Source organism: Mastacembelus armatus, chromosome 12 (assembly GCF_900324485.2).
Source record: "Mastacembelus armatus chromosome 12, fMasArm1.2, whole genome shotgun sequence".
Taxonomy (NCBI): domain Eukaryota; kingdom Metazoa; phylum Chordata; class Actinopteri; order Synbranchiformes; family Mastacembelidae; genus Mastacembelus; species Mastacembelus armatus.
Window position 1 is genome coordinate 18,452,784 of NC_046644.1, and position 25,428 is coordinate 18,478,211.

At 40.0% G+C, this 25,428-nt stretch overlaps 2 protein-coding genes across 3 annotated transcripts; both read left to right on the plus strand.

Annotated features, from left to right (window-relative positions):
- The first annotated feature begins 736 nt into the window (after nt 1-736).
- Nucleotides 737-10,693, plus strand: tbca (tubulin cofactor a). The gene is made up of 4 exons (XM_026298336.1): nt 737-888; nt 6,079-6,184; nt 8,024-8,110; nt 9,937-10,693. The coding sequence occupies exons 1-4, from the start codon at nt 836-838 to the stop codon at nt 10,015-10,017; spliced, it is 327 nt and encodes a 108-aa protein (XP_026154121.1). The 5' UTR covers nt 737-835; the 3' UTR covers nt 10,018-10,693.
- A 1,026-nt stretch (nt 10,694-11,719) lies between these two features.
- Nucleotides 11,720-19,573, plus strand: otpa (orthopedia homeobox a). Of its 2 annotated transcripts, none has more exons than XM_026298410.2 (3): nt 11,720-12,298; nt 15,565-15,971; nt 18,156-19,573. In XM_026298410.2, the coding sequence occupies exons 2-3, from the start codon at nt 15,567-15,569 to the stop codon at nt 18,675-18,677; spliced, it is 927 nt and encodes a 308-aa protein (XP_026154195.1). In that variant the 5' UTR covers nt 11,720-12,298; nt 15,565-15,566; the 3' UTR covers nt 18,678-19,573. The 2 variants fall into 2 exon arrangements, with proteins under 2 accessions (XP_026154195.1, XP_026154196.1); XM_026298411.2 differs by lacking the exon at nt 11,720-12,298 and adding an exon at nt 14,775-15,085.
- Nucleotides 19,574-25,428: the final 5,855 nt, after the last annotated feature.

The following is a 25,428-nucleotide window of genomic DNA, read 5'->3' on the forward strand; positions in this document are numbered from 1 at the left end:
ACGCTTTGTTAAAGCTGTTATACCATAATCTGTTGAAATATAGTTGAGCAACATAAACTTTTAATGGTATTGGAAGGCTGAAAACTGATTATAATAAAATATATATTTTGTGACACAAGCAGCCCTGAATAAAACTATGAAATTGATTCTTTTTTCATAGATCACACAAATCAATATCAAATGCACACAGATTCAAATGATATTGAATGTGCTGGCTTTGTGACACAGCTTTATAAGCCATGTCAATTGTTCACCCTAAGTGATATACTGTGTAAATAAAGAAATGGGCTTATTCTGAGGCGCATAAAACCTTAACTTACACAGTGTCAAATATTTGGCTGTATATGGAGTTTAATGCTCATTGGAATTAAATGTGAAAAGACAAGTTAATGCAAAAATACTGGTTAGCAAATAGATCTTTGTTATATGTACAACCACTCAATTCAAGCATAAATGCACACACAAAGGCAGGAATTTAGGTTTGGGAGACTGGGGTTTTATTTCAGAGAACTGAGTTTAGAGCTGATTTAAAAATAGATATATTTAGAACAAAATATCAGTGGATACCTGAGTATTTGATTTTGTACCATGTTTTCCACTTTAATATATAAAACGATAGACAGACAGACAGACAGACAGACAGATAGATAGACAGATAGATAGATAGATAGATAGATAGATAGATAGATCTAATCCATACACTCGATAATCTAGTCCTAGATCGATTTCTCCGCGAGCAGCTTGTCAGTCCTGCCTTCCACCTGCACGCCGTTCTCTCATTTAGCTTCAGCAGCGCGTTTCGACGGAGTAATTTTAATAAAAACTATCCACAACCATGGCTGATCAAAGAATACGGCAAATTAAGATTAAAACTGGCATCGTTAAAAGGTAAGGCTGGCTATCGGTTGCAGTTATAGCTAACGTTGGCAAGCTATGAAGGCTTTTAGGCGTGAAGTAAGCGAATGGAGCTAATTAGCTTAGCTTAGCTTAGCTTAGCGTAGCTTATTTTAGCAGGCAGGCCGGCTCAGCATTAAACCAAGCTGCGATGGAAAGTGCGTCTGTGCTAAAGGTGCTAACTTTGCTCCGGTGTTTCACTGCGGCCTGCGGTCAGTGATTTGTCTGGGATGGCTACATTTCGTTGTTGTTGTTCCGAGCTAACATTTCTGGTGTGGTACAACAAGCTCGATGTAGCTAAATGTAAAGTGTTGAATTACAGCGACAGTTAACGGTGTTTTTCTTATGCTAGCTGTTAGCTGCTAGCTACTTACATCAGCTAACTGTTTTAATAACTGCGTTCTTTGAAATGGTTTTCTGTTATTGTGGTTCAAGATGAGACGCGTAATGATGGAACAACAATAGATTTTGTTGTGTTATATTTATTCTGAAGGTTTTGCAAACATAACATCAACACAGCCAGCTACAGAGAAGCTCACATTGAAAGCTACATGTTCTTGACTAACGCTAGATAAAGGTTAATACTAACCACTGTCTTTAACACGACCCTGCCTGAACTTTTGTGTCTGTGTCCATTGATTTCTTCTCATCCAGGTTGGTGATTTTATGTTGGCATGTGTGGTGGTATAAGAAATATTTGCACTGTCATCGTGTCACAGCAATGGGGGATGTCTGCATCATGCTCTGTTAAGACTGTGCAAAGGTTTTAGACACAAAAAGTAAGTTAGGATTCTTTTAAAACTAATTATATTAATACTTTTATTAGATAACTAAATACAGAGCACTGTATTACCTTAAAACTACACCAGCTCTCCCAGACTGGTTATTCCAGGCATCTTTTCTTTGAATTTAAATGTCTTAGAGTCTTAATAGTATTTAACCTATGCCATAAATGTGTACCTCTTTTATATATGTAAAGTTAAAAATACTACAAACGCAATATAGTATAATTCAGTTCGTTGGACTGGGATCTGGAAAAAAAAACCACCCTTAAACCAACTCAAAGTGAAAGCAGCCCAACAGTGTTTCATTGGACTAAGTTAATGGTGTTAAATGAATGAAGGTAACTACTGATTCCTGTGAATTTTATTGAATCTGCATGTAGTTTGCAGTTGATTGTTGTGTGGTAGATGTGTGTAATTCATACCATCAAAAGATAAACACTATAAAAGATGTCAGTGTTAGTTAAAGGGGTAGTATTATAGTCAGTGGGCATAATAGAAGAGAAGAATGAAAACAATGTCATTGTTGTCTGAGCAAAGTGCTGATCATTTGACACAGGCCGGGTGCTGTTTTCATGTCACTTTTAAAGCCTCACAAAGCAAATGTTACAGAGAAACTGAGCTTTTAGATATATCTTTGTTAGGCCTGTAGGATGATTCATTCCACGCCTCTATTTCTTATACTGAATTAAACAAACTAGAGATTTCCTGATGAAAAGTTTTCCCAGAACTAACAACTAACGGATTGAAAGGTACAGAGACAATCATATAATTAATAATTATTATTAAATAATAAAGAAAAGAATTACACTGTTTTGTTAGTTTTACTTAGCTGAAACAAATGCACTCAAATCAAATATAATTTCTGCAATTAATCCTCCTTCGTTAAGGTGATAATTCAATTTTCAATGTTATTTGTAGAAGTGCAGGATATGTGATCTAACCACATAGTTAAATCTAATTTTTTCTAAAGAATCTATGTCTTTAACACATCTTATCAATAATTCTGAAATAAAATATATCATCAGTATTTGACCACAGGAGCATAAACCATTATCCCCAAGTTTAGACTCCAAATAGTATGATAAGCCCTGTGTGCATCTGTTTATGTAGTTTTATAGTCTGAATTTTCTTTTGCAACATGGTTAAATTGTCTTGCACTACAAACACAATATAGTGTTCTCCAAATAATTCTGTGTGTGGGAAACTCTGCTCATTTATAACTGTTTGTGCGTTACATTCAGACAGATTTGATATGAGACAAAACACGGGCTTTTTGGTGTAGGACCTTTGAGCTCCTCGTGCATTTTAAGTCAGAGTATTAATAGAACTGTCACCCGTTCAGACCTTACATCTAAATTTGTACAATGGCTCAGACTTACCATGCTGGAATAGAAAATATTGAAGATATTATAAAGTGTGTTGTGGTAATGGGATCAGTATAGTAGTCTGTGTGATGGGCTGAGTGTGTCTGGCGTCGATCAGCCAGACCTCTAATTCCCTCCTGTCAATGGCGTTTGTGTAATGTGCTATCGATTGTATTTTGATGAGGGTCACGTTACTAACAGGCTCCCTGAGGTGGTAATGATGGAGGCTGGATTTCCCTTAGTGGATGATGTCAAACAGTGTCCAGTCTTGGGAAAAACAATGTCACTGTAGTTCCAGTAGTGTGCTTCATCAAGCAGTGCTGCTGTTTTTGAGTTTACTGTGACAGAAGATTTTACATCTCACTCCCTCTAGGTCAGAAAGTACTCCAGCTGTTAGGTTTAAATGTACAGACTGTCATTGCTTTCTGTTTCTTCATAACCTCATGTCCCTCTCATCCAGTCCTTCCTCCTCTGCTCCCCCCTTTTTCTCTCCCCTTGGCTTCCTAACTCCCTCCTCCCTCCTTTTATATATTGGAGTTTAGAAGAAACCTGCCTGCTCTTTTAGCCAGGCCTATTTCCAGTGGCTTTTGCACATTCCAGTCAGTGCCTTTCTGCCCTAGCGAGGCGGATGCCCTTAATAAAATGACAACAGTAATTTGCCTTTGTCATTCCGGTCCCAGCACAGACTACATCGTGGCTCAAAAATACAGTGCAAGAAGAGGCGGCCGAAAGTGTGTGTCGGCTGGCTCTAATTCCCTTTTTTCTATTTTCCAGAGAGCTGCCTTTTCCATTAAGCCTGAGGTGGCAGGTCTATTTAAAACCAGCCACGACCCCACCCCTCATTCACACAGCGCTCCAAGTCTGTGAGAAATAAGAAATTAACATCAGCACTGGAAGGGGAGGAATGGACATTTTGTTATTAGACTGTCCTTCAGTTTTATTCAAATGATTCCAGCCTTCCTTCCTCCATCTTTTCCCCTCTCTTTGCCACCTTCTTTGACTCTGAGCAGGTGACATCACTCATTCTGCATCAAGCCTGAGAGTAGAAAGCAGGAGCTGCGAATGCATATGGTTGCTGTTTAAAAGCATCTTGATGGAACTGTATTTGAATGAGCGGTAATTGATGTAAAATTTGACAGAGTGCTGTTGGCTTCCTTGGCTAAGCAAGGAGCAGTGTAACACGGAGGGAAGGGTCTCCAGTAATTTGACTGATTAATGAAGGATCACTCACTTATGCACACACAGTTGATTTTATGAAAAATGAAATTTGTGTTGTCATCCTGACAAGTAGGCACAGACGGAAAAAGACTATTAGTTGGGAATCATTATCAATAGCGATATTTTCAAACTCCATTATGCCAATCAGGCTCCGAATCTGTTTAATAGATTTAGTTCCATTTGGCTCGTAATTGATAAATAATCAAAATTTATCAATGTACTCAAGCCCATTTTCACTAACAATCAAGGAAAAGAGGCCCATTTGCCACCTGACTTGGTCCAAATTAGGGACTAAATTGATGATCAATTAATCTCTAAAAAGGACTAGTAGTGTGTGAGTGTATGTGTGTATTGAAGCCTGTGGAGGTGGATAAAGGAGTCAGATAGGCATGGTGATAGCTGCAGAGGATTTTGTGTTTGGCTGCTGGACATTTGCTCAACGCAGAATAAGCAGAAAAGCTGTCAGAGGGGAGACAATTTATGTTTAGGTAGGAAAGAGATTTTTAAAGACATGATTTTAAGAAAATGTCAATCATTTATTGGTAACGATAAACCAACATTTAGTTTTGCTTCAGAGTAGCAATGATCAAGAAAAATCAGTGTTTAAATGATGTTTATTTGATATTCATCAAACTCAATTAACAGAATTGTTGTTAATATTGTGGTAATTATATTGTTTTCACCACAGTGGCTTACCTTGTATATGTTTGAATAAAGGGAATGAAATGTAATTAATAAGAGGCAGATATGTATTTAAAGGCACTCCACTGAGTAATTGATCCCTAGAAAATATATTGCCAGCCATTTTTTTTTTAATTGTTTATATTTTTTATATGTTTATATTTTCCTTTATGACAAATAGAGAAGAAAATGATGAACATCTGGTTTATGCATCTGTAAGGTGGATGATAAGGTTCTTTAGTTTAAATAGCCTGGAGATATTTTACATTTTTAACAGTTTTATTACCTATGTCTTTTCTCGAGGGAATTATAATGTAAATCTACAGTTTTCACTCAGTTTTAAAGTTTCATAGTGATTTTCAGTTGAGTGTTTATCATTTTGAACATTACCTCATAGTCTCAGCTACAGCAGCTGTCTGTTTTTAGAGAAAAGCTTCTAAAAACCCACTTTTAGCAGCTAACAAGACATATTCTTCTCTTCAGAGGTGGTAGAGACCAAAACAGAGCTAAAAGAGAGATAAATACTGGAGGGGATTCATCAGATCGACAGAAACACAAAAACTGCTGCTGCAAATAACTCCCATTTAGAATCTACTGCAGATGCTTTTCATTTGACAGACCTTCATGAACACTTTACATTTTGTTCATTATGCCTGTCCAAAGCAGAGTCCAAGCAGCTGCATTTTAACAGTATCCTTGTGTGAAAATAATGGTTTGATGTAAAGCATCTTTCATGCAAGTACATCCAATCCTAAGTTTATTTTATAACACGGTATAAATAATAATTTGAGATCCCTAGCAAAGCATGATTTAACGTTGCTTGCCACTTGAATACAAGTATTTTGTGGCTCCCTGCAGCAGTGAGGGGGAATGATGTGTTCGGTGGTTGTTATTGAGGTGTGTGTCTTGCCTTCCTGCGGGAGATGATCTCGCTGTGTCCCCTCAGTCAGAGCAACGTTGGAGACAATGAGGATAGATGGCCTTGTCTGTAAAAGGTGACCATCACAGCCTTTTCGTGGTTCGGCCTATATTATCTGTCTGGGAGGCTGTGCATTTATGTTTCATGTTAGATGGAACAACACTGTGTCACTGCCTTTAACTAGGAACTGTCCTTTCCTGTTTTCTGGTTCTCACAGGCTGGCGAAAGAGAAGATTGCGTACATAACTGAGGCGAAGCAGCAGGAGGAGAAGATTGAGCGCCTGAAAGCAGAGGCAGGAGATGATTATGTCATCAAGAAACAGGTATGTGGGTTCATGTTTTGCTTTCTTGATGCTAACAATTATGCATCTTAATTTGAAAACCATTGCATTATCCATTTATCACCGGATGTTACAGAGGTGTGTTTAGCTCTCCCATAGATAGGAAGTGAACTGGATCTTGATGGTTTCTCGTTCATGTAATGAGGTCAGTCCACAGTGATAATGAAGAATTAGGTTTTGGGAGGAGAATTATTGGTGATTTTGTAATTTGCTTGATGCAGATGTAATTATATGTTGATTTTAGAGGAGTGTGTTAATTACTGACACATGCTGGTAATTTAGTGTCACTGGCCCATATCCTGCTCTCTGTTCTCTCTGCAGACTGTTCCTGCAGCCCTCCATCTTTTGGAGGACACAGTGAATGTTTAGAAAACTAATTAATAACATCTTGGACATCCCCTTTATTTGTCTTTTTAATAACAATTCAAAATTTAACCAAGATGCCGAAACCCAAAAGACTTTCTGTTTAAATACAGTATTTCAGCCTTGTTAGTGCTTGTGGCTCTGTGGGTAGGAATGTCAGTCCATCAGTCAGTCCAGACTAAAATATTTCAACCACTTGATTTATTGTCATGGCATTTTGTACAGACAGAGGAGGAAGTTATTAAATAATCATCAAGGACTGCCTACAGTCAGCTGCACACTGCTATGTTTCAAATTTCAAGAGAATTGAAGGTAGGGACAATGCTGAAGTTGGGGACAGCTCCAAGCCACTATAATTCTTCTAGTGTACCAGGTCCTGGCTAATTTGGGTTGCACTTCTGCACATTTCAGCCAGAGAGGAACTGCTGCACAGACAGCACACCTGATTATATTTACTGGTAACATTAAAATTCTGTGTGTGTTTTGTTTTGTTTGTTCATTCATAGAGTGGAGGCTCAGGCTGAGTGGTAGGCTTGGCTGGTGTTAAATGGGGAGATTGGAAGGCCAGATGGATTATGGTTGGAGATGAGAGGTCTGAGGCAGGATGGATTAGAGGTTTTTATTTTAATGGAATCAATACGCTGTAAGTGTCATCTTTATCCAGCGCTGATGGGATCATTCCACTGCATTGGGAGGGCACCATGACTTTACTCTGTTTCAGCACTCCTCTGCTTAGTCTGGCTCACCTTGTCACATCTAGATGGCAACCAACCCGACTAGTTGTCCACCATCTTTCAGTGTGTCAGTTAGTCTGCCAGCCTGCCATCGTACGAATTCATCTGTGTGCCCGTTAGTGTGCATTGCCGTGTAATGTACATGCATGTCACTGCGTCCATTTTGACTTTCCAGCTTGACAGAGGGCTAGGTGAGGAAGCATCTGTCATGAGTGAGTGTGTCTGACAGCGTTAGCCAACTCGTCTCTGCTCTTTAGGGTGCCAGCTGGGGGAATTCCACATTAGCCGTGGCTGTGAAAGTTCCCCCGGCTGTAACGCAGATTCTCTCCAGGCGTAGTAATACCTCTTTACGCCTGATCACAGCGCCCTCGGCTCAGGCTTTTCTTCATTCATCCAGGTGTGCAGCCAGATCAAGGAGGTCCCCCGCTGCCCAACTCCCTGCTCGATCAATAACTCAATAACATTTTTCATACCACCGGCTTGTTGGGAGATGTTAACCACAGCCAAGCGTATGTGGGACACCCTGCATGTCAGGGCTACAGTGAAATGCTGTGAATAACTGTGCATGTTTCTAGCTGTTTAAATTAATGCTGTAATGTGTGTGTCAATAATGGGTTGGTCTTTGTGAAGGTAGGTAATGAGAAATGCTAACAGCGTGTTGGTGGAGTTATTCTGGTTTAATTGAGATGGCAATGGCACTGATGGGCTCTCTGTGTGGTTTCAGATGGAGGTGTTGCAGGAGTCCAGAATGATGATCCCAGACTGTCACCGCCGTCTGACCGTAGCATATGGAGATCTGCAGCAGTTACTGGTAAGTAACGCTGTTAAGTGGAAGCATAAAACAAATCAGTATCTGAAGGCTGAACAAGACCTGAAATATCTGCCTTTTTTTTTTTTTTTTAAAGATTTAAAGTTGAGAAAACTTTTTCCAGCAACATGTTTTTCCAAAAACGTGCATTGATAACCCCAAATGCACTGCCCTCAGTTTACTATGTAACCTGTTAATTAGCCATGATAGTGGTTTGGCCTACAGATGGCAATGTCAGTGTGTTGGTCCAGGACTTTGAGCCAGACTCATATCCTCAGCATCCTGTCTCCTTAATATGTTTGGTTATTGATTAAATATAATCAATAACTATTAAAGGAATTGACATGAAATTTAGAACAAATGTTAATTTCCCCCACAGGACAATCCAGATTTATGATCCCTTCACTTCTCATACAGCACCATCAACTGTACAGATTTTAATTTCTTCATACTTGGACTTATGACCAGCTAAACTAATATTATTCCCATCGGCCTCAGCTGTTTGTGTTCAGTTCTTATTAGCAAAGGTTAGCATGCTAAGAGCCTGGAGAACATTACGTCTGCTAAACATCAGCATGTTATCACTGGCATTGTGGGAATAGCAGTGTGCTGACATGGGCAGCTGATTTGACTGTTGTCTTACTATTGAATAGGCGTTATCAGTATACATCAGTCCTATTCATATAGGTCAATAGGAGCCTACTGCACCTACTGAAGCCAATGATAGTCAATGGCATTTAGCATTAGCAACTGACATAAATGTACGTTTATGTTTGTTTTATTCGCCTAAATAAAACTGTTGTCGCGCATAAAGTTACTTAATGCACAAAATGACAGCAATAAAGAGCTGTAGGTTCAAAACAACCTACTGAACCTACCAGTAGGTTCCAGTAGGTGAGTAGGGACCTACTGACCAATAACTATAGTCTGATGAGAAGCCCAAACAGGCTATTGAGTAACATAACAGTCCTACCAGGTGACATTGGAAGTCCACCCTCACACAGGTGCAGGTGTGGCTCTGAGTGAAAACGTCTAAATGCTGTTAGCTTTCTTTGTGTTGGCGCTGGAGCACAAAGTCTCAGTAAGAGATGTCCCTACATCATATCAGGTAAAACAAACTTGGCTAAATCTCACCTGGTTACTAAAAAGGTGTTTTTGTATGTTCTGGGACCTAAACATTTGAATATTCAGGTATTACACCAGTGAAGCCTGCGTTGGTCCATGTGTACAGCACACAGTGTGTGCTGATCCCTCCAGGACTGAAGCTGGTATGATGAGATGCAACGTAAACATGCATGTGTCAGGGTTATCTCAATTAATGCAAAGCAGCAGTCCGTCACATGAGAGCTGGCTGGCAGGCAGAGGGAGCTAACCTGGAATTAGCAACATGTTTCCTTCTCCATCGCTCATCCTCTTTTATCGTCTTTCTTCAGAAAGACAAACGCATATGCAAACACGCTCATCACAGTTCGTTAGCGGCACTGTCAATGCCGTGACCACCACAGGAACTCAGCCACACATGATTAAAGCACAGCGTTACCTCTTGGCTCAAACCTTAACTGCTAAATTTGGATCCTAGCGTTATGATGGAGACTGAAATGTGACCTTGGACATTAAGTTTTTATGACACCAAAGTGACATCCAGACAAGATTTGTCCAAATGTTGTTTACTTTGACATTAACAAAAAATGGGGAAGATTTGTGGTCCTATTCTTATGAAGCCAGCTGTAATTTCTCATTTTGTGGTGTGGGTGATGGTTTGCGGTTTTTTTTTTTTTTTTTCCTCAGTAGCAACAAACCAAAAACTGTGTACGTCTGTGTCTTTCCAGGAAACAGAAGAGGATTTGGCTGAATCAGAGGAGTACAAAGAGGCTAGAAACATATTGGACTCAGTGAAGCTTGAAGGATGATTTCTGATCTGTCTCTGTTCTCACTGTGAGACTCACTTGCTTATATGTCCATTCCTTTCGTCAGGCCTTGTTTGGAACCATGGAGGCAAACTGAATCCATTCAAAGTCTCTGTTCTTGATGTAATTATTTCTACTGTTTACCGTTAACGTGCCACAGCTTTTGTTCTTGCTTCGCCTGTGTGCAGAATCCCACAAGAATGCGCTAAAACACTCGCTTTATTACAGTAGAGGTTGTTTTTTTTTCTTCTTTCTTTTATTCCTCACACCAACTCACATGTTGGACTTTATACACATCGATGAAATACACACATTTGTCTTTTCTGTGGTTTTCAGTTTAAGTAGGAGGGTTTTACACCAGTTACTATTGGAAACACATGAAGATACAGTTCACAGTAGAAGTTTTTTTTTTATTAATGTGTCATTTTTCTTTTCTATGAAGAGTTTTCTGAATCTTAATGGGCTTTATTATGATGCAACAGAGAATAATAACAAAAGCAGAAATTAACAGAAAGCTGAACCTGGTGTTTTGAGCTGCTAATCAATTAATCAGCTAATCACTTCGGCACTAATACTGCTTTAATTTCACAGTGTATTTCATCTGCTGGTGTTCCTGTTAACGGCAGAGCCATGGATTCTGTCCTGATACCTACAATAAAGACAAGAGCACTTTGGGCAACGCTGTCAGTCAATAGACAAATGTTGGTTATGGCCATGAATGACAAAACGGGCCTGTCTAATGTCCCTGCAGCTCATCTATTATCCAAATGGCCTAAAATAACGACACCTTGTATAAAGGCTGGGAGAGTCCTTCCTAAATAGTCATACTAATAAATGAACTCAATTGCCAGACAAATTAAGGTTACATTTGACTTGATCCTTATTTTACAGATTTTGATAATTATCGGGATCACCCCAAAGTCTCATTACCGCCCTAATGAGGCGCTGCTACTCCGTGACATCCACCCCGCTCCATCTCGTTAAGGAAATCGCTGCTCAATGCTGATTATTTTATTTGGAGGTATAATTATATTTCTTTCGGATAAATCACGGCCTAATCGAGTCCGTACAGAGGGCAGCGACGCTAATTGAGGCATGAGATGCGGCGGCGGGCGCTACACCTGCATGGGTTTATGTGACCAGGGGGCCCGTGCAGGCTGCTGCCAGCTCTGGGAGCATGTGGACTCGGATCCAGTGTGGAAAATGGCAATGAAACAAGGTAGAAGCAGTTTTTTATAAGCCCAGTGGTCCTTTTTTTATTACCTGCATCAGCAAATTTTAGGTCAGGTATCAAAATAAAAGCCCCCACCAGGCAGCAGATGGGCCCCTGTCCGTCGCCTATAAATCTACGCTTTTGTTCCTGATACATTTAGTTGAGCGGCCGATTGTATTGTATCTAACAGTTTCAATAAACTACTGGTGGTGGGTAATTTAGATTTTCTAAATTGGTCTTGGATGTAAAATTTTGTTCTGAAAAGTTATCAAGGTGCAGAATAAAATAGAAGTATTTCCATCTGAAATGCAGCGGAGTTAACTGGGAGCATAAAATGCAATAACTCAACAACTGCCTTGATATTTCAGGCCTAACTGTAGCGCTGGACTTTAAACTGTCAAAGATATACTGGGGTTACTCCCATGGATCAGTTACTCATCCAGTACTTTTCCCTTTTCAAACTTGAAACGTACTTTTTCTTTCTTGAGCATTTGGATTTTTTCGTTTTCCTCATTATAGGCGACATCATTATGCAGCATTTAGTCTAAATACAAATTTATTTCTAGTTTATGCAAATAAACAGAAGTTATTACTGGACGGAGTAAAGGCACCATAAGGGGCCCTTATTGTGAAGGCTGCGGCGCAGTAGGGACGCTGCTTTTTGTGCACGGTTTTCTGCCGCTAAACTTTGTACCTGTGACAGATGTGCAGCTGTTTGGGCGCTGTGGGTGCGGCTGAGATGCAGCATCAGTGGCTCCTCTCTGTTTTTACCACTGTAACTTATTACTCCCATAATCCCCCGGACTGTCACCAAATCAGCTGCATGAAACAAAAAATCTCATTTGTTAAACTTGGGGTTTGTGCAGATGGAAGATCGATTGTTTTTCTCCTCAGAAATCTCTAATTGAGTGAATACAGCCCGCAAAGGCGGATCAGAGAGAGGAAGAAAAGAAAATCAGCCAGGCCTGGTGCTTTGGAGATCCTGTACTGTTGAGCAGGAGGTCACACATTCAAGCCCCGTCAGTCACCAACTGTGCGTCCATCAGCAACAATCACACACGAGGATTTGAGGTAAAAATAAATATGTAAAAAACAGCCACTACAGCTCCAGTACACCCTTTTATAGTGTAGTATTTCATTTGTGTTCTTTGCAGTTTTATATTTAAAAGTCACTCTTCATGCACAACCCGTGAAAATGTCTACTTTCCACTCAGATGCACCGCATTAACTTGTGGGGGTGAATTTGTTTGTCTATTTTTATTCATATCATGGGGAAGATTGATGTGAGCTTGTTAAGTGGAGTCTCCAGGAGAGGAGAGATGTAGCAAACTGTGCTTTGGTCCTTGTTTACCCTAATTACAGCCTGATCAACTCAGCAAAACCAAGACCTTTAACACACCACACACACACACACACACTGAGTCTATTAACACTTAACACTGAAAGATGCTTTTGAATCAGTACAATTAAATGTGAAAGATGGGTCACCTTATTATAATAACGTGAATAATATGAACTTTAAGTCGTCAGTGCATGTACTTTAAGGTTTTACCATTTCAATCTGTACCAACGTTAATGAATTATAGGCTTTTACATGCAGCCAGTGTTTCCTTCCTGTTTGGACCAATCACAAAAGCAAAAAAAAAAAAAATACATTAACAATAATACTTTAAAAAACAAAACTGTTTTCCTCTTCTAAATATGAATCTACATGTTAAATAACAGAATTAACCTCAACACCTCATGCTTCCTGACACCTCATCATCACCTCTCTCGTAGTTTGGATTAAATATGACCTGAAGCTACAACAGGAGTCATTCACTTTTGTTTGTACAGCTATAAACGCACAGGGCTATTGAAAAGTCATAAAATGAAGGGCGCGATCCATCATCCCAATGTGATGATTTCAAATGGTCCTTATAGGCTCAGTGCGCGCCAGGGAAGCTGCGTAAAACAGAGAAACTGCAAAAATATTGAGTTTTCTACAGAAATATTCAATTAAATCACGTAAAATGTGGAATTAATAAATAAAATAAAACATCCTCTGCTCGGTTAATAGCCCATAAAATATTTAGTTTTCTGAATCAACACTTAGTTCCTGCCTTAAACCTCCTAAAGTCTATACTCCCCAAGTTCGGCTTCTAAAAAAAAAACCAAAACAACCTTGATCATGAGAAAGTATCTCCAAGTGCGCATCTTCTTTTCCGGCTTCGAAAAAAAAAAGACGCAGACATCAGCGCAAAGACGAAATCTCCTCCTCAAGCCGGTGCGTCCGTAAACCCGCACACGACTCCATCCATCCATTCATCCGTCCGTCCGTCCGTCCGTCCCTCCCGGTCTGTCGGTCGTGCCTCCAGATTGCAGACAAATAAAAGACGAGCAGCGGCGACTGAAGCCTGGAGGGATGAAGAAAAGAGCCCAAACGAGCCCCGGGTTCACGCTCGGACGCCTCCTTTGTGCCACTTTTCCAGCACATAATAAATAAGCCTGCGCTCTCAAAACGTCCCGACATCTGTCTAAAGCATGTCTGATTTTTTTTTTTTTTTTTTTTTTGTCCTTAAATATTTGACGGACTAGTGTGTGTGTGTGTGTGTGTGTGTGTGTGAGACAGAAAAGCTGTTGTGCTAATTGAGTTTAATGGTGGTTTATTCAGCTTTTTCTGGTCTCACTGAAAATCAAAAAGCCTTAATTTAATCGGATAATATGAGGAATCGTGAATAAAGCCCTCCTCTGAGCGGCCTACACAGAACTGCGTGTATTTATTCTGGTGTCAGCTTATTCACAGCCTTTTCGGGTATATTAACTGTGTCCCTTTATCAAAGGCAAGCATTCACAGCTCGTGTTCAACTCCCTCCTCTTTCCGCCGAATTAATTTGCTCACACATCATTTACACCAAGTCCCTCCCTTCATGACACTTGGGCCTAAACACAAGTAAATTACTACTAATTTATACCGTTCTTACTCTGATATTTGCAATAAGGGCCTATAGATTTGGCACTAATTACATAAAAGCTTAATGGCCTTGAAAATGAGCCTGGTTAGAACTGTATAAAGTTTGTTGTTTGGCTGACTGGGAAATCAAAGATATTAGAAGAGGTTCACTTAGTCTCCAAGAGGCATTTAGTGTCGCAAAGAGGTCGAAAATATCATCACAGAGACTAAAATGCCATTAAAATGCAAAAAAAAAAGAGTCGGTAATACAGTTTTAGATGAGAGACCCAAGTTCATATTCACGGCGTTGCATTATTAGTCACACAATGTGGTGTCTGTTTCTGCAGCATGTGGCTCTTCCTCATATGAATAACTCCAGTTCTTGATGGAGAGACTTGCTAAAAAAAAACGAGTGCAGCGCAGCATGCACAATTAAACAAATATTGTGGTGATCCAACATTTCTTGAACGGGTCGAAGCTCTCACACAGATATTAAATCAGGTTATTTTATTGGATGTAATTTGGAGGAGAAATCAAAGCCAATTACAGGAATGAGGAGGAATGAACTTGTGGATGTGAGAGGATGGAGGGGGCGGAGGGGGCGCAGGGGTCTTGGGCTAAAGCTGACATACCTCCGGCTTCAACTCTGATTGGTCCTCGTTTGGAGAAGCTCATGGGTTCATTCCGTTGTTAAGCGCCTCCCCATTTCTCTAAACTACATTATAATGCAACGAACCTCCCTTTTAACCACAAACCGAATTTGCTTTCATTTAGGCTATATATATTTCTTAAATAGGTTAAAGTCATAGAGATTTTTTTGGAATAGCATTTCGCCCTGGAGCGGTGCGCAATGCTATCTCATGCCGACCTCCTGGATGCTCGCCTCGGTGAGTTATCGTCACCAAACTCCGGTCTTCAACTCTACTGTAAGCTGGAGACACTTCTCATCTTAAATCAACCTCAGAAAATTGTCAATTTGCTTCTTATATTATCTTAATGTGACTGAAGTGAACTAATCTCGCTTAATTCATTGGAAAAGTAATTATTATTATTATATTACTGCGTAATTTGATTTAACAATTTTCTAAGATATCGGTGTGATCGAATTGAATTAAGAGTACTTAAGGAGCAGCTTGTAACCTGCATGCTGTAGTTGTCTTTCTGCAGTCGGCGCATTTCTGCATTTGTGTTTTAAATTAGAACAGGAGCGTTTAGTGCATGTGCAGCTTTAGTGTCATCACTTCGCACTGCAGCACGATGACGCTTCAGCTAGTCAGGTTTCTCCCTTTTGCTTGTAAAGTATTTCGCTTGTGTGCACTTTAACCTGTTTGCCTAACCATGTTCCTTTTCCTGCAGTAGACACTGTCCACTGTGCAAATCTCAGCAGCTGTGGTTGTCTGTGCAGGGATGAAAGATGCCGCGGCGGAGCTCCTGGGCCACAGGGAGGCTTTGAAGTGCAGGCTCGGCGGAGGGGGACCTGACCCGGGACACTCCGGGGAGCTCGGCCCGGGCCCCGACGGTGTGGAAGGGGCCACGATGCTCCCCGGTGATGATATCAGCAGCGGCGGAGGATCCAACCCGGTGCAGGTCAACAACAAGGAGCAGGAGAAGCAGCAGCAACAGCAGCAGAACAACAACAGCTCCAGCCAGTCTGGAGGGCAGCAGACCCAGAAACAGAAGCGGCACCGGACCCGCTTCACCCCGGCTCAGCTCAACGAGCTGGAGCGGAGCTTCGCCAAAACGCACTACCCTGACATCTTCATGCGGGAGGAGCTGGCGCTGAGGATCGGCCTGACGGAGTCCAGAGTGCAGGTAGGGCGGCGGAAATGGAGCTTTTTTTTTTTTTTTAATCACCAATGGATCAAACAAAACTCCAGATGTTTTTCCAGTGCAGGACAAAACGTTTTAAATCTGTAAGACTCTTATTATTTAAGATGTTTACAAAAATACAGTCGCCTATATGAATTTCATTTTTAAAAATCCCTTAAAATGTTTTTAAATAAGTAAATCTCCATTAACCCCAAAATAAAAACCTGCCAGTACTGTAACCTGGATACTACAGTAATTATACACATTAAAAACTGCGTTCAGTTTAGTGAAACACTCCGATATTTGCTTTATTTATTATTGTTCAAAAATGACTTCGCGTATTGGTCATTTAAAACGCGCCATCAACAAAGACTAAATTTATTTTATTATATTAGAAAAACAGCTTTTCATTTTTCTTTTTTTCAATTTAAAAGTCGCTTTTACCTGGTTCAATATTTCAGCGGAACTCAAGGGGATTTGTGATTGTTGCTACAAATGTTTAGATGTTTATGCAGAGATAAACAGAAACGTTTAGTATTTATTTATTCTTTAATTTGCGCTGAAATAATGATCAGGAAAATAAAATCATCTTTTCAAATAGAAAATCATTTTAAAAAATCTACAAAATGTTTATTTATTAGAATTATTCATAAAACACCAGCAATGAATTAACTTTAATTTGTTGTTGCATTAATTTGTTTGATTTTAAATATTATATAGAAGTAAAGATTACAACACACAGGTTTCAGGTATATGTGTGTGTGTGTTGTATGAATATAGTCTGGACCCGGACTCGAACCGGAGGCCCTGTGGATTACAGACAATCAGGGGTTCAGCCAAATCCTGGTGCCTTTTAACTCACGAAGTTTTGGACCATTGTTCACATTATACATTATATGATGATGATGATAAAAACATCGTGTGTGTTCTCTCCGGGTCCTGCCTGGTGTCAAACTGACCCACATTATGTGTCTGCAGGGAGCCAAATGATGACTGCAGCTTTATTACGCTCCTTTAATCGCCTGCAATAAAACAGAGCGTGAGCTGATGATAACAGACCTGAATCAGCAGTGGTGCTCGGTGTCAGTCTGCACTTTGACTGCGTGTCACCCTGCGGCTTTATCCTCAGTGACTTTCAGCCTGCGCACATTCACGATACTTCATAACAAATCAGCCACACCGGGAATTATACTGTCACCGGCTTATTAACCTCAGCACTGGGGTTGCTCACATGTGAAATAATACTCTAATAATCATCAGCGACGCTATTTACATAAAATAAGGATTAGAGAAATAAGAAATAAGGAGCTGGTCCAGGTTCAGCTTAGCGTTGGGCCTGTCACTGCTCTGTGCGTCTTCATGCCGGGCTCGCCGGGGCTGCACTCTGTCTTTTTAAACGGAATGAGAAATCGCGTTTTCTTTCCCGTGAAGTGTAATGCATTTCAGGCCGGATTTCACGGCTGGCTACACGAGGAGGGCGAGCCTGAGATTGGCCCGTTCTCATTACTGCGCCCCACTTTCTCAACCAAATCCTCACATTAATCATCGACGCCCGCTTACAACCAAACCGACAGAAGCTCAAGGACTCCGGGAATAAAGTCTGTTTGCCACAGGCCTATTTGTCACAGCAGTAACATTATCTTTATTATCTGAGTGCCTGCGTTTTTTAGTGGCTCCTTCCAAAGCAGTAAAATCCTTACGGGTCAAATGGTTTTATTTAAAATGTGTATTTTGCACAAAGATAAAAAAAACTGCCATAAATTAAAAAGACATAGTTACATCGATGCGAATATTACTCAGGCTTGTAGTGTTTTCATGGAATTTATTGTGTGTAAATTAACTATTCCCTAATTCCCTGAAACCACCTTCAGTTCAAACAAATGAGTTAGAGAATAAAGGTTTATTATAGCATGTACTGGCGCCATACAAGAGGTTTTGGAGAGTAGCAGAAATAAACCAGTTATTATTATTCTTCGTTAACTGGGAGCTGGGGTTTGCGCACACACCTGTACAGGTTCCTGGAAAAAAAAAACATTGATTTATTGTTGGTGCTTGACGTTATCATGATGATCACAGACTGATGCCGTGACCTTTTTATGTGCGCGTACAGCTCCGGTAACACGGCCTGTCAGTGCACGAGCAGCCGTTACATCTGGCGCTCCTCACTTATCATCTCTGTGTCCGCAGGTCTGGTTTCAGAACCGACGCGCCAAGTGGAAGAAGCGCAAGAAGACCACCAATGTCTTCCGGGCTCCGGGGACTCTCCTGCCGACGCACCATGGCTTGCCTCAGTTCCCGTCCGCCGCGGCGGCAGCGGCGGCCATGGGCGACAGCCTCTGCTCCTTCCACGCCAACGACACCCGCTGGGCCACAGCGGGGATGCCCGGCGTGTCTCAGCTGCAGCTACCGCCGGCTCTGGGTCGCCAGCAGGCCATGGCGCAGTCCCTGTCTCAGTGCAGCCTCGGCGCTGGGCCGCCGCCCAACTCCATGGGTCTATCCAACATGTCGTCGAACGGCTCCGGCCTGCAGTCACACCTCTACCAGCCCACTTTCCCTGGGATGGTACCCGCATCCCTGTCGGGCCCGACCAACGTGACCGGCTCGCCTCAGCTGTGTAGTTCCCCGGACAGTGACGTCTGGAGAGGGACAAGCATCGCCTCCCTGCGCCGCAAAGCGCTGGAGCACACAGTATCCATGAGCTTCACCTAGTGATGAGGCCCAGCGCGAAGAGCTTTTCTTTCACTCACACAGAGATTTGCATTTAGTTCTTCTTCATCCACTCCATCCAAAGGCGCACCGGGAAAAATACAACCAGGATACTTGTTCACATCACAAACCGCTGAGCTGATCTGTGCATATGGCGTTTCCCCCCACAAACCACAGACAGGAGGGGAAACTGACGCTGTTTATTATGTCTGTTGGCCTTTATCAAGCATAGGACTGGTTCTGTTTAAAGTCTAATTTATTATTTCGCATGTAGCCTATGACAACTATTTATTTATCTATTTAAATTAACTTATCGGTTCGGTATTTATTTCTTTGGCCCACGCAGCCCTCGCCGCTGTTTTTACGGGGCTCTCAGTGACATTTGCTTGGTGACTGGCGGTTTTTGAAGACAAATTCTGGGGATACTTTCAAACTACGTTACAGAATCCTTTTTCCAACCTAGTGCACAGCATGCAACTGTGAGGGGCCAAATGGATGCACACACGGACGTGCAGAAACAAGACATGTAAAAGAATTAGAACATGAAAGATTCTGCAGGAGGAGGAAGGAACCTGATCTGCAGGAACTGAGGAATCAGAACAACATGGAAAAGGACTTGACTGCATGTGCTGTCCAAGGGAAAAAATAAGGGAAATACTATAAATTAAGACAAGGAAGCTGATTTAATCTATAATCTGTTATATAGGATGTTTCGTGTAGCGGAAGCACTCTTGTTCCCATTTGGTCGGTTTGTGATAACTTATGTTTCCAAAATTATGTCTGTGCTTATTATCAAATATGACTTTCTTAAATGTTTGAACCATTTTGTTTCATGGACATGTTTATATCAATTAAATGTAAATGATCAAATAAAAATCATTTTCAATTATGTCACATAATGAATCAACCTTCATTTTTCTTAAAGCTGTTCAAGCTAAAGCCATAGCACTGTCCTGTGAAAAGCAGCTTTGTGTCAGGGCATTTTCAGCTCATGAATTTGCTTTTAAATGGTTTATTTAGTCTTAGATGTAAAACAGTTCTCACAACCCACAAAAGAAAATGTAACCTTTTAATCAGTTTTCCTCCAAAACATCTAAAGACTTAGCTTTTGAGCTGGAGTCTAACAACATACCAGTGTCAGCCCTTCAATTCATTTCTCTTCAGTAATCCTCTTCAGGTTTGTGTCTGTGGTTAATTCTGGCTTCACCTTCTACTTATTTTGTTCTACCTGTGACATTCTGTGTCAGATAAGGACAGTATCTGTACAGTATAAATTTATATGTCTTCTATAAAACTATAACAGATTCATATATGCATTAAAAAAATGCAGTTAATAAAATAAATCAATCCAACATTATATGAAGAGTTTCAAATATACCGTCCTCAACCGGCTGCAAGAAAATGACATTGAGATTTTAATGCATAACAACCAAGTGCTAAAATATAATAACATGAATAAGGTCATTTGAATTATTAGTACTTTTATTCTTGATTCCTCAAGTGCCTTCTTCTGATAATACTTCTGTACTTTCACTAGTTTTACACTGTGATTTTTCTTTCCCAGGTGTTTGAAAAGAAAATTTAGTTTCAGGGATGTCGCAACAGCGTGCAGGTGTTAAAGGTAAGTGTCTTTATATATATATATATATATATATATATATATATATATATATATATATATATATATATATATATATATATATATATATATATATATATATATATATATATATATATATATATATATATATATATATATATATATATATATATATATATATGTTCAGGTATATTTTAATTCACGAAGAGGGTATTCATATTCATACCAAGTGTAACTGGATGGATATAGACACATATTAAAACCAAATATTGCAGCAAAACACAGGTGACCCACTGTATATCCTGTCATCAGCATTTTTCCCCATGTGCACCTGAAAGCACCATAGCACTCCACATACACTGATTCAAACAGTCATCAGGGTCAAATCAGTTGGATCAAATGGTGCAAAAGACATTTTATTTGGATTTTGTCTTTTAGTGTTGCTGGACTTTTGGTTCGTTATTGAAGAAAACTACTTGTCCAACCTTAAAGAAACAATAATAATACATGAGCCAATCAGAAATCAGGAAATTAACCTCCAAATGTTAAGGTTCCTGATATTATTTATCCGATGTGGCAGCACAGAAAGCTCAGTATATCTTCCCTGCACCATATCCCCAGTGTGTTATTGTAAATGGATTTTAAACAGGCAGTTATTTCAGACTAGTGATAATATCAAAGTTGATATTGTGACAGTATTTTTTCATACAAGACATACTGGTTCTGTAATGAGTGATGTTTAGTCTTGGTCTCTTGTCTCTTGTGTGTTGCTACTATTTTAGCAACTCGCATAAGAAGAAGCTAAAAGTTTAAACCATTTCTCAGCTACTTTAAATTACATATTTAAACTTTTCCATTTACAGCACATGGTGTTGACTCAGGTTGATCCTGTGCAACTGGCTCGTTGTAGCCGCTAATTTAATGGCTATTATGGCAAAAATAAAAGTTCTGTGTTACTATTTGTATCGTATCTGTGTTTATGTTTGCACTGTTGTGTGCATGTATACTGTAGAGCTATTCAAAGTAGACAGGTTGATCCAATTAGTCAACTGTCAATCACAGGCTAAAATAATCCAATGTGTTGACAAGACATTACGCCTTTTACCTAGTTAATCAGCGTTATACTGCCCAGCTTTAGACATTTAAAGACTCATGCTAACCTTGTATTCCTCTGGTTTCTCCTCCCTGTAATGTGGAAATAGTAGAATCTGTCTCACCACCATACACTGATGCTTAAGACACGGATTCGTGCTTATTTAAACACAATGACTTGCTTCGGCTACATTAAGCAGCTGGTTTCATCCTGTAAATTGCTGGAAATCATTTGTATCACGTGACACGTTGACACGTGTTAATTCTTTAGATTTCACTGTTTATTTCTTTACTTTTTCTTGCTCTTTGACTAGTTGAAGTACAATGCTAATAGTAGCCCTCGTATCTGACTGATGTGTTTATATCTACAGTAGCTCTTTAGGTTTGTAATGTTGTCTTTCTCTCCTAATCCTAATATTTCTATGTTTCAACAAATTGATTTGTGTACTACACCATACTAAACTGGAATGGATGTGTCCTGCAGTTAGTGTGTCAGATATGTTCCCTCAGTCATTCCTAACCTGTTTGAAGACTTATTAGCAATTTCACAATAAAAATAGCAGAGAAAACATAGCAACAACAAACATATTCCCTGTTTACTTCTTGTACTGTTGATCATCTCTTGACCCTTGAAGTGTCCTGACCCCATGTTGGAAACTGATTGACATATTATCCCTGGTAAAAAAAAAGAAATGCATATTTATTTTTTGACTAATTTCAGGTTTTTAAAGCCCTTAAATAACATTACGGCCTTTACAATAATACAATCTTCATGTATGTGCTATAGTTTCGTATGGGTGGTGCTGTTGTAATATCTGGATGTGTTTATAATCACAAAGAACAAGTAATCAGGGGGCAGGGAAACATGGGGATAAAGATTTTTGTAGTCTGGCGACAGATGTGAAATAATATTACATAAATGTAATAATTTGTTTCACTATCACCCAGGTTAATTAGTTTGTGGAAATGGGTAACCTATTTCTCATTGGGTAATTTGTCACACCCTGACGAGGTAGCCAATCAGTGACCCTGCTGCTGGTGGGATCATTTCTCCCAGAATGCTGTGCAGCGAGTGTGTCGTGGAAAATGTGAGAGCGAGCCAATGTTTACCTCCTATTTATTCCACACAAATAAATGAAATCAGTCAATAAACCATCCAAGGGTGAATATGGCTCTCTCTAACCTGGATTATGAATGAGAGCTCATTAATTTTCCCGTGTGCGTTTGTGTGTATGCGTGCGAGAGAGACAGAGATGGTTTTTATGTGTGCTCGTATGTGTGATGCAAATGTGGTCGTTGTATGTATATCCACATAGTTGTATTTGTGTGTTAGAAGAAGATGCGTTAATGAAATTGTGTGAATTTACAGTTATGAAAATGCTTTTGTGTTAGAAACAAAAACGATAACCTGCACAGGTCCAAGATTTTGCAGTTATTTTAAGAAAATAATAATAGTTTGCACCTCTTGTGAAATATGCTTCTTCACTGTCTTGGATGAGAAAATAAATATACCTGTAAACTAACTGCCTGCTGGCTCCAGCTTAGCTTAGCATAAAGACTGGAAACAGAGGGAAACAGTTAGCCTGGTAATGATCATGAAGCCTCATGTTAATTTGGATATGTTCACTTTTTTGTCTCAATACAATGAAATAGGAAATGCACTTATTCATTTTCCTGCTGACACACAGATGAAAGAATCAATGCCCCTTCATGTCTGTAGGCTGTTTATGACATTTGATCCTTTCCAGACTTGATCCAGACTGTTCTTAAAGACAAACAAAACCTGCTTTAATGTACATATGTGCATGTGAGCACTTATAAAATGTAAACCTTCCTCTGAGTAACAGTGGCAGATGAAACATGATCAGAAACCTGGATCGATTTTCCAAATGAATCAGGCCAAAAGTCACCAAAACATTTACCACCGTGGTTCTAAATAATGTTTCCAATGTGTGTCCTTAAATCAAGCAGTAATGAGGAGAAAATTGATCTCTGGACAAATCTAATCCTTTAGGTTTTGGGGTATATGCTGGTGGCTTCACATTCCTGTAATGAATCCAAATTCATGAGAACTTTAATTTTGTTTGACAGGCAGAGTCTAGGAGTGCCTTGGTGATTGTTATTCCAGATGGCGGCGAGAAAATCCCATTTGAAGGTTTTATTAATTTTCGTTAAAATGGAAGAGGTTTGGCGAGGCTGTCTTTGCTTTCGCACTGATGAGGCTGACTTACATCTCGCTGCTCCCTCCATTTGTCATTGTTTGAAAAGGTCTTAATTGTATTACATGCAAATGAAGAGATTTGATTTTTGCCCATTATCTATTCATAAGAGAAAATGAACAGAACATTAGCGGGTCACCAAACGAGGGAGGGATGAGGTGGGGAGGGAGAGGGGAGGAGGGGCTGGAGACAGACGGAGACGAGGATGACACCAAGTAAAAGAAAACTGGCAGCTTTACACTATGGTGCTGTACTGTGGGTCTTCTAACTTCTGAGGACTGTAGAAAACTAATCCTTCCACCACCATGCCCAGAGTGTGTGAGTGTCTGTATGTGTCAGTGTAATAGGTCAAGGCTGGTAATTAACCTATGATGACTGAAACACACCAATTACAGTCATACACATGTGACAAATCAAAGTGACAGAGGCTTGAATACGTTCAGACCTCCTCCCTGATCAGGTTTAGACCATCATCCTCTGGATTATGTGTCATATATATTCAAATCAGATCTACATCGTCTTTGTTTTCATTTGGTGTTATAGCATAATTCACAGCATATAAAATTTAGGGTATGTTCACCCAGATTACAAAAAAAGAACCTTCAGAGGTGTCATGTGGACGAATATAGGTTTCATCTAGATCTGCAGATCTGAGATTTCCTCCTCCACCCTGACAAAAATGAGGTGGATGGAATTAGATTTTTCTGTCCTGGTAGAATCAAAACTATTGATAATTAAAACTTAACATCCTTTCTTCACATGAGCCATTTTGTGGTTTATTTTCTGCTACTCATATAATTTTCATTGACATTTTAAATAGTGAGTGAACTATCAACCTTTATCCTCCTCAGACCAGACCTTGATTTTGGATGTATTTTTAATTTCTCCTGGCTAGTTAGGATTAGAAAGACCTGGTAAGTATAACAACTAAACATAGAAGAAAACATGTTATTTCACTTAACACAATAAAGTCACAAGTGTGTAGAAGAAGTAGAAGAGTTTATTTCAGGGCAGGCTGTGAATTTCTATCTCTGTGACGTCTGCGTTGTTAATCATGTGTATAAATCCTTATAGGTCAGTTGTTCCTCCAATCATACACCAGACCTGAATTCCTGAAAAATGCTAAGGGGTAAGTGAGAGGTTCCTATTTCTCTCATTAAATTGTGGCAGTAGCATGAAAACCTATTGAAAATCAAATTTTGATAACATCCAACACTGATGGTGAAGTCTGATGGACAAAGCCGGTATGTCACTGGTCGTGGACCGGCTGCAGATCCGGTGTGGAGGCGGAGGCCACAGCAGGTAAAGCAGAACACAGTGAAAGCCTGATGAAGAGGGACAGTGAAGTGTGTTGGTCAGGGATGAGCCTCTCTCTTCTACAAGGCCCCTCCGAACAGCCAAGGAGGAACCCTGTTATTGAATACCGTTGTTGGGCCATTGTTAAATTACAGCTTAATTCCTTTTCAATCATCATAACCATTTGTTTTCCTTACAGGCTGGAGAGAGGGGGATGAGATCAGGCACTAAAGCACAGGAAGCTGGAGCAGCCTGACTTTTTTTTTTTTTTTTTTTTTTTTTGCACTGACTCTCTGTTGGGCTTTACTGTTGTGAGTGTTTTGCTGGCCATCGCATCATGACTTCACCTCTTAGCTGATTCCTGCCATTGGTCAAATTTGACACCTTGTCTACTTCAGACCAAGGCTGCTGCACTCAGGAACCGCACACTCGTTTCTCACATTTCTTCCCATTACCTCCTCATCTGTTCCCACCTGTTTTTGTTAGCTAACTCTTCATTTTTCTCTCATCATCAGCCAATAATTTGTTTTCTCACCTCATGTCTCTC

Bases quoted from the DNA above. Each gene is read 5' to 3' on its own strand.
- otpa (XM_026298411.2), top strand. From the start codon at position 15,010: ATGCTATCTCATGCCGACCTCCTGGATGCTCGCCTCGGTGAGTTATCG. The intron at 15,086-15,564 runs GTAAGCTGGAGA...TTGTCTGTGCAG, and splicing joins CTCCGGTCTTCAACTCTACT to GGATGAAAGATGCCGCGGCG. The intron at 15,972-18,155 runs GTAGGGCGGCGG...CTGTGTCCGCAG, and splicing joins TGACGGAGTCCAGAGTGCAG to GTCTGGTTTCAGAACCGACG.
- tbca (XM_026298336.1), top strand. From the start codon at position 836: ATGGCTGATCAAAGAATACGGCAAATTAAGATTAAAACTGGCATCGTT. The intron at 889-6,078 runs GTAAGGCTGGCT...TGGTTCTCACAG, and splicing joins AAAACTGGCATCGTTAAAAG to GCTGGCGAAAGAGAAGATTG. The intron at 8,111-9,936 runs GTAAGTAACGCT...GTGTCTTTCCAG, and splicing joins GAGATCTGCAGCAGTTACTG to GAAACAGAAGAGGATTTGGC.